This window comes from Nematolebias whitei, chromosome 13 (assembly GCF_014905685.2).
Source record: "Nematolebias whitei isolate Nwh7 chromosome 13, NemWhi1, whole genome shotgun sequence".
In the NCBI taxonomy this organism is placed as follows: domain Eukaryota; kingdom Metazoa; phylum Chordata; class Actinopteri; order Cyprinodontiformes; family Rivulidae; genus Nematolebias; species Nematolebias whitei.
The window spans coordinates 19071371-19083400 of NC_056510.1; the positions used below are offsets into that span (position 1 = coordinate 19071371).

General features: G+C 38.5%; 1 protein-coding gene across 1 annotated transcript in view; it reads right to left on the reverse strand.

Annotated features, from left to right (window-relative positions):
* LOC119419114 (coiled-coil domain-containing protein 148-like) overlaps positions 1-12030 on the reverse strand; it is a 39037-nt gene that overhangs the window by 9513 nt on the left and 17494 nt on the right. Inside the window, exon 9 of the mRNA XM_037686416.1 lies at positions 6022-6228. Within this exon, the coding sequence (XP_037542344.1) occupies positions 6022-6228 (207 nt within the window). The remainder of the gene's footprint in view (positions 1-6021; positions 6229-12030) is intronic.

Below are 12030 nucleotides of genomic sequence, written 5' to 3' on the forward strand. Positions count from 1 at the left end.
TGTAGAACCACTAGACTGAAGAACAGCTTCTACCCTGAAGACGTAAGACTCAAATATCCCTAACCAGGATTATCACTGTAAGGAAAAAAATCACTGTAATGCCACTTTAATTGGTGATATGTGACATCTGTGCTGATGATTATCCATGCTGCTGATTATCCATGCTGCTGATCTTATGCTGCCGATTATCTCATGCTGCTGTATGCATTCATCCCTGTCTGCTCACAACAGACTCATGTTCGGGCTGCTGTTGTTCAGTGTACTGTTTCACATTATTAGTGTTTGGCATATATCTTAGATCTTTATTTACTATTTCGTTTTATACTTTATAGTTAGCTATTTTGGGGTGTAACTGGGACCCTGTGTACATAATTGTGTTCCACCTCATGTACCACATGTGATGGAAACGACAATAAAGATTACTTGAACTTGAATTAATATTATGCCAGTAATTCCAGTGTGGGCACAATCAGAAACTTCCTGAAGTCCATCACTTTTCAAAAAGAAAATTATACACATATGAGCAATTAACTCCTCAGAGAGCTGTCAGCTGGAACACTGCATGGCCCACGCTCCGTCTCAACTACTAAAAGACTTTCCCACTAGAAAAACTTAAAAGTCACAGAGGATGTGGAAACACATTGCTCAGAGAACATTCTAACTATTAAAACAGTATGGATAATCCACAATTTAATATTTAACTATGTTTTATTTCTAAAGTACTCTGAAGACCAGTGAGCACGTGCAAAAACAAACAAGAAACAACACGTCTTGTAAAAAATATCCTCCCTTTCGACAGTTGAATCCCTCGTCCTGCTGGCCCACACATCCTCTTCCCACCTGAGCATGTTGCAACAATCTGCCATCCCTCCAGGCTTCATTCATTCATGTGGAAAACACAATCACACAATCAAAGACGCCCGGGGGCGAAATATAAGCGGGAGGTAAAATGAAAGCAAGGGCATAATAAAAAGACTGGAATAACAAGAACAATAGCAACTAATTACAGCAGCCAGAACAGCACAGAACAAGTGACTGATGAGCTGAAAAGAGGAGCCTGTTGTTCGGCGATAAAATGGAGTGAAATGAGCTACGTCTCCTGCATGAGACCCCGACTCATTATCTAAACGATTCATTTCATTTTTTACTTTTGCCAATATCTGACATCTAGAGCTCTTATACTGTAAATCATGGGTTTGTGAGTTGTAACGTCATCTTTACTGACACACGTAAACCCAACAGATCAGTTTTCGATTCTCACGAAGATCATCTTTGATTGAGTGTGACAAAGTCCTCAGAAATCAATGACCCTAGATTTTCCTCTCAGAGCACTTTGACTTTTATTTTTTGTCTCGATCAAACTGAAACAGACTGATCTGCTGCCTAATATAAGGTCATAACCAATCAAGCTTTGACATAAAATATTCGTTTGGATGCTTTCATCCAAACTGATGAAGATGAAAACGTGGGAGTTTGACCATCCCAGCAAAAGAATGTAACATCAGAGACGTCAACACAGGTCTTTATTTCTACAGGGCAAAATAAATCTATTTTTATATTCAATTCAATTCAATTTATTTATCTAGCTCCAAGTCACAACAGAAGTCATCTCAGGGCACTGAACAGAAACATTCATATATACGTATATACGTAAGTTAACAACATTAATTATCTGAGGAGCAGACCATTTTAAATTTCACAGACTCATCTTGAGCAAGCTTAAAGGCAACAGTGGAAAAAGAAAACTCCCTCATGAGGAAGAAACCTTTAGCAGAACCAGGCTCAGGACAAGCGGCCATCTGCTTCGACCGGCTGGGTTTGAGAGGAACAGACACACAATGGCAGGTCAAGAATCACATTAAGATAGAAATAGTCTCAAATTAAAACTTTTCAATTTTAACACATTTTTTAAGGAAATTAGGTCAATTTGTCCTCTAGTAGTCTAAGCCTATGGCAGCATAACAAGCCAACCCTGACTATAGGATTTATCAAAAAGGAAAGTCTTAAGCCGAGCTTTAAAACCGGACAATGTGTCAGCCTCGTGGACAGAAACTGGAAGTTGGTTCCACAAGAGAGGAGCCTGATAACTGAAAGATCTTCCTCCCGTTCTGCTTTTGGAAACTCTAGGAACCGCAAGTAAGCCTGCAGTCTGAGAGCGAAGTTCTCTGTTAGTAAAATATGGGACAATAAGATCTTGAATATGAGAGGGAGCTAGGTTGTTGAGGGCTTTGTAGGTTAGAAGTAAGATTTTGAATTCTGTTCTGAATGTACGTATAAGAAAATATATATTTTTATTTGACTTCAGGACAAAAAAGGAGAACAAGACCAAAAAGAAAGATGAATTGTTCTTAAATTTGGTATCATGATCACTGAGTTGTTCAAGTAATAAATGTTTTAGTGAATTCTTGATAACCTACCATCAACAATGCACTTAAGAGTACAAGTAGTTCTGATTTCATTTTATAAGTAGTTTGATTTTATTTTAAATTGCGCTTTGAGTTCTTGGTTTTTGCTCATGTTCCAATATTATCGCCCACTTAGTATTGTTGTCATGTTCCTTACTGTAGTTGACTATACTTCCTGTTTTGTTTTGGTATCTCCTTGTTAAGTCTCTTTATTCTTGTTTGCTGGTTATCATTTACAATAGCAGCTGCTTTGGATTGGACCATTTAATTCTGCAGCATATATGCTCTGAGGTTTATACTTGAGTCCTTCTTTAACTGTTGAATGAGACAGGAGTAGTTTGGATCATTCAGAGAAGTTGCAGAACACAAAGTGTTAAGGAAACAGAGGCCAGAAGAATCCATCACCTCTCTGCTGCATCGCAGTGCTGCCATGATAACAGCAGCGGAAAAGAATGACTGAATGCAAACCTGTACCCATCTGAGCCTCTACATGAGCTGAAATCAGAGTAAATACACGATGTGGAAATATACCTAAAAATCAACATTGCTTGGTGCGACTTGGAGATTTATAACAATAAATCCTAAAAGAATGGTTACTGCAAATGTCACATGAATATAATTAACTTGACACGGTGTATTTATCTGAATTACTGGAGGTCAGAGGTCATTTTTGTTCAGAAATCAGATAATATGGAGGATAATAACAATTCATAGTCTCTGACTAACACAGTATTTCACTTTTCTTTTATGCTTACACTAGTTCATTCTACCATGTTATGGTTGTTCTTAATGTAACTACATTCTGTCAGAATGCATAGAGATGATTTTCACTGGAGAAATAAAACAAACAGCACAATTACTGTATTTATCAGCTTCAAAATAAAAGCTAAATGTTATGTACCCTCAAGTCGAGTAAGAGGAAGCTCAGATGAGACGAGGCCTTCTCTGTTAGTGCCCCTAAGTTATGGAACGCTCTATCCTTTGCACATTCGACAGGCCCCCTCACTGTCCATTTTTAAAACCTGTCTGAAAACTCATCTCCACTCACTGGCCTTCAACCCAACTGAGACTTGATTTTACTTCATTTTTATTGGTATTGATTTTATCTGTTTAACTCGTCGTTTTATTGTGTTTTAAACTGAGTTTTTAGTTCACTGTGTGCTTGGCTTTGTAGCTTTGTTTTTATGCTCTCTCTTCTTGTTTTTAACTGATGTTCAGCACTTTGTTTCAGCTGTGGCTGTGTTAAAGTGCTTTATAAATAAAGATGATGATGATGATGATGATGATGTGCGTTACTAAAACTGAAATAACCTGGACGTTATTACGTTACTAAAATATTTAGAGGAATGTTCTGGACTTTCTTTGAACATCAGTTTCTATATCTGTTTGTTAACAAGAACATTAGTACAGTAGCAGAGACTGACTGTAATCCTTAGGAACAACATTTTTCTCCTTGACGATCAGACGAAGATTATTCATAAAATAGTAATCACTTGTCAACTACTTTTAAAATGTAATTCTCAGAACATGATAGCAAGTTGTGCTGATTTTAAACATAAAATATGACAGCAGAAGACAAAAGAGCAAAAACCTACAAAGCAGAAATTAATTAATAGAAACAGACATTCACCTTGAAGGAATGGATATTGCTCACCACCTTTCATGCCAGCATTTTAGATTAAAAAGAGTTATCTTGAAAGATGATGGAGTTACGTATAAACATTTTGGTCAAACCTTAAAATTCCAGATTGGATGCAGTATTACAGGTTCTTGCACAGTCTGTTAAGATTTCAATAGTACCCACGAATACAGATTTATAGAAGGAGCGTAAAAAATTTTACTATAATGTTTTTTTTATATAAAAGTAACGTCTGATATGGCAGCACAAATTTAGATAAAACGCTCAAGGAGGAAGAGAGGAGAAAGCACAAGGAGTCACAACGAAAACCGGACCTGGTAAAAAGCCCAACAATGTCTGCCTGATGCAGTAAGGTGAGATGAGGGACTATAAGGACTGGGACTGCAGCTGTGACTAATGTACAGTGGCTGACAGATGCAAACACGCATCATACAACGTTTTTTTGATGAATTTGTATTTTTGTGTTTGCATTTGTTTTTGTGTTTGCATTTTTTTGTTTGCATTTGTTTGTTTTTTTGTGTGTGTTTGCATGTTTTTTGTGTTTGCTTTAGATTTTTTGTGTGTGTGCTTTTTTTAAGTTTGCATCAAACATGTGTTTGCTGCACGTTTGCACCCGTCGGCCACCGTACTAATGCAACAGGGAACAGGTGCAACTGGGCAGCGCAGGTAGACTAAGGGAGCAGAAGTAGAAGCAGAAATGGGTGATTATACACAGGAACACAGAGAGGGAAAGCAACAAGTTTAGGACTCAGTTAATTGAAATGCAGACATGAACAATTGGGTACCAATTCCAAAATGTCAGACCCTTATTGATTTAACCGACTGGTGAAAGAAGGAGGAAGCTCAGACTCAGGACTTCAAGTGGAAGCTGATTTAAAAAAAAAAAATGTTTACTTCCTAGATGTGCAGCATGCAGTTGTGTAAAAGTGATTTGAAGAAAAACATTGCAAAAAGAAAGGTAAACAAGTATGAATTAATTGAATCAAACTTGTATCAAAGTACTTTACATGGTCTTCACTATGCCCCATAGCATTCAAGCACTCTCCACCATTAAGTCCTAAACTCAATGTGACTATAAATAAAGGTTGAATGAATGAACAAACCAAACAAAATGAAATCAGGAAAACACTACAGAATGAACTATAAACGCATAAAATATAAATTTTGACAACTATCACACTACATTTTGCTCAATATCTGTAAAATTGACTAAAACATTTTGTTTGCTAAGGTCAGACACACACAATTATAATATCACACACATTTCCTGGCAACAGTTAATAAAAAAAAATGAATGGATGTCTAGTCCTGTAGTTCTGGAGATTTTAAGATGTATTGAATAGACTTTAAATACCTCTCTTAACAACAAAACTGCCACTGGGAACACAAAAACAACATAAAATCGACCAGTTCGTAAATGACAACAAACTCTGAAGACCTCAAAGGAAACAAACCTCAAACTTAGCAAACCAGCTATACAAACAGCCACTGTGCTAATATTTGACAAAAATATAATTCGATGATGTTGGGTCACACCAGCAAATATCAGCGCGTCCTTATCTAAACAGCCACAGGACATAAACCATTAATAATAAAAGAGCACAAGCTAAGCAAATTCAATTTGTTCAGTACAGTATTAACAGCTCATGGATTTGTTGTGTCAGTGTACACCAGCAGCCCTCGGAGACAACAACATCATGTTTGCTAGACCATCCTTATTAGCTTGTTTGCATTCGCAGTCTGTCCCAAGTGGCAGCTAACGCGAGGGATGCTGTCAGGCAGCCCAGCCTAATATACAGCCTCATCAGCAGATACACAGAACACAAGCAGTCAGGCAGTGCTGCTTGTCTGTTCCCTCACACAGTCTCACCATTTACACCTGGAATAGGACGTCATCACATATAACAACGATAATCTACTGCAGTTTCTGTCAAGCCTTGTAGATGGGAATGCAGAAAGTATATCAGAGGCACAAACTTTCTCTTTTAGCTGTAAGCAGATGTCCTGCTGGTGTTGGCGCTCTCGGTGGTGCTTCAGCTCCTCCTGGTGGGCATGCTCTGCCTCCTCCAGCATGACGAGGGCTCTGGCCAGCAGCTCTCCCTGGTCCCGGTGCCACCCTTGGGACACTGCCCTCATCTGTGCCTGGGTGAAGCGCAGCAAGTCCCACAAGCGTTCGTGCTCCCTCTGAAAGAGTAGATGGGGTAATATACAATGACAACTTTTACAAAGTTAGGATGTTTTGTAAAATGTAAATAACAACAGAATGCAATAAATGGCTAAACTCATAAACCTATAATTTATTCACAATAGAACATAAATAGTAAACGTATAAAACTGCACCATTAAAAAAAAAAAAAGGATCAGATGCAGTCCGCAGTTTAGACCGTTGGAGTCAGACTCCGCACCACATGTCCTCACAGACATCTACACCTCCAGATGCAGGAAGAGGGCCACCTGCATCATGAAGGACCCCACTCACCCAGCACACACACGTTTTGCACCGCTCCACTCGGGCAGAAGGTTGAGGAGCATTAAGTGTAGAACCACTAGACTGAGGAACAGCTTCTACACTGAAGTTGTTAGACACATGAATATCTAACCAGGATTATCACTGTGAAAAAAATACTGTAATGCCACTTGTTGATATGTGCTGCTGACTATCCATGCTGCTGATCTCATGCTGATGATTTATTTCATGCTGCTATGTTCATTCGTACTCATCTGCTCACACGGACTCATGTTTGTGCTGCTGTTGTTCGTCGTATTGTTTTGCACTATTAAGTGTTTAGTGTATTCTTAGTTTAGTGTATTTCTTAGTTCATATTTTATTACTGTTTTTATTTTACAATTTATACTTTTATTGGATGTAACTGGGACCCTGTGTACACAATTTAGTTACACCACAAGTACCACATGTGATGCGATTGACAATAAAGAACCTTGACGTTGACCTTCCCTGAAAATTATGTCTGTATGGAAGCAAATGTTATTCTAAGTCCGGTTTATTTTTCTACAACGATGGCGTCTTTCCAGACGTGTCAGCAACCCATGTCAGAGGCACTAATGTACCCCCATACCATCAGCAAGGCAGGCTTTTGAACTATGTGCTGTTAACAGGCTTGATGGTCCCTCTCCCCTTAAGTACAGAAGATGGGTGTTCATACTTTTGAAAAAATAATAATAATAATTAGTCAACCATTTCCCACTCTGTCTCAGTCTACTCTAAATGTATTTGGCATCGTTTCTGGGTGGCTTCTTCTTTGCATGATAGAGCCTTAACCTGTGGATGGCACAGTAAATGGTGCTTACGTAAACTTATTTTCAGAAGTGTTCCAGAGCTCATGCGGTTACGTCCACAACCAATCAGAGGTGTTGCTAATGCAGCGCCGCCTGAGGGCCAGAAGATCACAGGCATCCAGTATTGGCTTTCAGTCTTGTCCTTTGCACACCGAGATTTATTCGTATTCTTGAATTTTTTTTTATGACACTTGTGATCTGTTCCTGTCCCATGCTTGTCTTTGGTCACCAGAGGGCGCTGTACTTCCACACCTGCAGACAATGTGTCCTGATGAGAATATATAAGGCAGTTGATGACTCTCCTTTGACGCTGAAGCATTACCCTGCTTTATGGTTCATGCTCGTAGCCCTTTGTGAATCTCTAAGCCTTGTGATTATTTACCTTTCTTTTTTTTTTTTTACCTATTTACCTTATTTCCAGAGAACCTCCTGAGACCTACCTGAGTATTTGGATCTCCTAGTGAACTCCTGGAAATCTTACCTGTTTGCCCTTCAGCTGCTCACCTCGACCTCCAACCACACGCCCTCCTGAGCCCATTGGATCTTCTCATAATTTTACAGGATTTTGGAACCCTACATCTTACCAACCATCTACCAGTAAGGAACATGCACGTTCTGAGTAAAACCCCTTTGCTGAACTCTGGACCTGACCCATCTCCTTGCTCCCCAGGGTTCCTGTTTCATCCTGAATTATTACTCACTGTAAATAAAAGCACTGAACTGACACTACTGTGTCTGAGTTGTTCGTCACCAATCCTTTCGCTCAGGGTATTCCGTTCTTGTGACAATCTGTAGATGATGGAAAATGTCTTCCCAATTTTCCACTGAGGAATATTGTTCTCATTTTTTTCCACTTCCATTTGTCAAGTTTATCAGTATTCAGCATTAAATAGCAACATTTACCTTAAAGAAATAAAGACACAGATGAACTCATTCAAAACTGAATCCAGTGGCATCTCTATGCAACAAATTTATGGTGTGCTACAAAAATATTCCCGAACACTGCATTCTATACGGTCTACTCTATAGTAAAGGCAGCAGGACCATCGGGACACCTCTGTGCCAGAGTATAAAATGGCCTATCTCTCCTGGCTGTGAAATGTTCTGCAGGAAAACAGTTCCTTTCTGTGTGAGGGCTGCCCATGGCTATTCATCATTGTGTCAGCACTCTCAGAGGCTGCACCACTTGAGTGCCTCATTGGAACGGAGAGAATGATATTCATCTGTGGGCTAATAGCGGCTAACTGACAGTGTGAAGGCGTTAGACGGCTGATCAGTTTTATTGAAAATGAATGAGAAGACGGACTTGCCAAAGAAACAAGTGTCTGGATTAGTCAAGCAAATCCTGTTTATTAATGCACATCTTCAAAAATTTAAGAAGACCCGCCCTTTATCTCCTGCACTTTTTGTCCTTTCTTTCAACACCCTTGTCCAAACTCGTTTTAGCAGCGAGTTTGCATAAACACAGAGGGTGAGTGCTCACATGCTCGCATGTTTGCACACATTGTGCAATGTCTGTTTGTGTCCATGTACTTTGGCTATTACACTCGGAAAGTGAGTGGACACGTTGAGCAGCACTGAGTCTGCTCTGCACACTTCAAGTGCAATAACACTTAGCTCTGTGACAGGATACATTAGAACACTAAAGACTGAAAGAGGAAAAAGAAACCAGAAGTATAGACTAAAAAATAGTACGAAGCATGAATTATCCAGGACATTAAGGGAACAATACTGTGAAATAGTGCTTACTACTCTGACTTATGTGGTGATAGACAAAAAAGTGACCCATGCAGCAAAGGGGGTTCTTTAAACAGAGTGAGCTGAAGCCCCATCACCTGACTGTAAAGGAATGCATATTGTCTGCAATCGAGTTTTTAAACTCAGATCATCTTATGTTGTGAAATAAGTTATAGATTTGCATGTCTATTTCAATCAAGTCTTGAAAATAACAAAATGCACAATTTCATGCAGTATCTCAAATGATATTTAATGATTTGTTAGGTACATGTTATGAATAATGTTACTACCACATCAAATATTAGCTGAATATTTGTACAATTAACTGAATCAGAAGCAGCTTTATTGTCATTGCACAGAAGCACAACAAAATTAAATTTCAGACAGCCGTCCAAACAGAAAACAAACATGGGTAGATGGGGATGTCTGAGGCCGCAGCCTCGTGGGAAGCGCTGCCCTTTCGTTTAAATAAGGAAAAGAGGAAAACATGAGGAAATAGTAGGCTAAAAAAAAAAAATCATATCTCACACTGTGTCCTGTCAAGAACAGTGTGAGGTTGCAAAAAAAAGCAAACAACTCAGCACAAGAAAATAAGTATAGCTATTTTTATGCAGGCTAAGGTGAATTAGCTCTGGTGACCATCATGAATTGGGCTGACTCCAAACATCAATCATTTGTAGATGTTTGTCCAATATTACTTTGAGTGTTTCACTAAAATCCATTCAGTAGTTCATGAAATATTGTGCTAACAGACAAGCAGTGTTGATGCCAACAGTTACTGCTAAACAGTTCTTCTTTTACAGTGATGCTCAGCTCTACCACACCAAATTTTAGCTCAACATCAAACAAACAGGCAAAAACATTGTCCCTCCACGTTTGCCTTCAGCAGCCGGTGGGTTCAGCTCAGCAGAACAATGTCTTCACTCTGCTACAAGCAAAATTGAGAGTAATTTGTACTTTTCATCGCGACAACAAATTGTAGAGAAACGGCTGCTAGAAATAATTTTCTTTAAAATATCTTACATCTCAGTGCAGTCATATAAAAGAAAAAGAAAACCAGCAAGAAACGAAGCAGAACATTGTTGCTGATTAATCATCGAGACTCTTATTTTTGTGTTGCACAAAAAAGCCCACTTTGCCGTAGATGTTCTGTCTGACTGAAGGCAAGAAACAGTGATTCAGTCATTCCAGAGAATTTGTGCTTACTTAGAAATAATGACAGAGGACTAAAATGGCAAACAAAGCACTAAATTAAAAGCAAAGCTTGCAGATAAAGCACGGGCTTGATCAAAACAATGAGCAGCACTATGAGCATGTTTTGTGAACGACTCTCAGCTACAACCACGACACATGAGCAACATATTAATAAAAGTAACTGAATAAAGGCCATTTTTGTGTTTTCTAATAACTGATGGTGATGGCAATGTTGGATCTAGCTGGCTTTAAAAGTGAATCATTTGTAGTTGTATATCAAATAATTATGTCCTTGGAGTTTTATTAAAAGCTATCCATGAGAAATTTTGCTGACAAAGTTGACTCCAAACAGCTAAAATTGTCTTCAGATATTTTGTGCCATCTGTTAGTCCTTAGAAAATGTGACGGGAATTGGTGTCAGCTTGGACAACACCAAAGTTTTGGTCAGTTTCAGTTAAATTGACTGGATTACTGTACAGTACAGCCATATTTCTTTCCTTTTTTAAATTCAATTTTACTTTTCACTGCAGCTTATTTACATAATATCGATTCGCAACAAAATTCATCTCAGGGCAATATACATTTTTTAAAATGTATTTACATTATACAAGATGTCATTTAGTAAAAGTTATCTAGTCAAGCCTAACGATTGTATTGACTTTTTACTTTGTCACGTTCTCCCATCCTGGGCAGCACTTTGGTGACTGTGGAAAGGAAAAACTTATTTTTAACATAAATAAACCTCCAGCAGACCCAGGCTCAGGATGGGCAGCCATCTGCCTTGACTGATGGGTGTTTGAGGAAAGGGGCAACACAGATTGACACATTTAATGATAGAAAAAAATGACAAATGTGGTCCTCCAGCAGTTTAAGCCTATAGCAGCACAACTAAGGGATAGCTCAGGAAATCCAAGCCAACACTAACTATAGGATTTATCAAAAAGGAAAGACTTGAGCCTAATCTTAAAACTGTACAATGTGTCAGCCTCATGGACAGAAACTGGAAGTTGGTTCCACAAAAGAGGAGCCTGATAACTCTAGGAACCACAAGTAAACCTTCAGTCTGAAAGCAAACAGATCTGTTAGGAAAGTAAGGAACAATAAGATTTGTAATATAAGATGGATCTAGGTTGTTGAGAGCTTTGCATATTAGAAGTAGGATTTTAAGTTATATTCTGAATTTGACAGGAAGCCAAAGAGGAGAAGCTAAAACTGGAGAAATATGATCTCCTTCTAACTCCCAGAACTCTGGCAGCAGCATTTTGGATCAACCAGCCAGATGATAAAGAATTATAATCCAGCCTAGAAGTGACACATGCATAGATGGGTTTTTCGGCATCATTTTGGAACAAGATGTTTTTAGATTTAGTGATATTATACAGGGGAAGAAAGTTCATAGTAATGTTTTTTAATGTGGCCAGTGGTTTACGAGATTTTTTGCGTACTCTCACAATCATGGACAAATCCATAAAAAAATTTAAAAAAGAAAACTATAATTCAAGTGATAAAAGAAAAACATTTACATAAGTCACGCTTGTGCCATTGATTTTTACTTTGTCCCCAATGGATCCAAACATTCAGAGGCACTAAGCTGAGTTTAACTAATCATGTCAAAACATCAAAGCTCATGCTCAATAATCCAGAAAATCCACCAAAGCTCAGTCAGGTCATTTGGATGGTTTCTTTTTTTTTTAATTTTGTTGAGACGTTTCGTCCTTCATCACATTTCATCCTTCAATTACACCAAATAATTAAGCA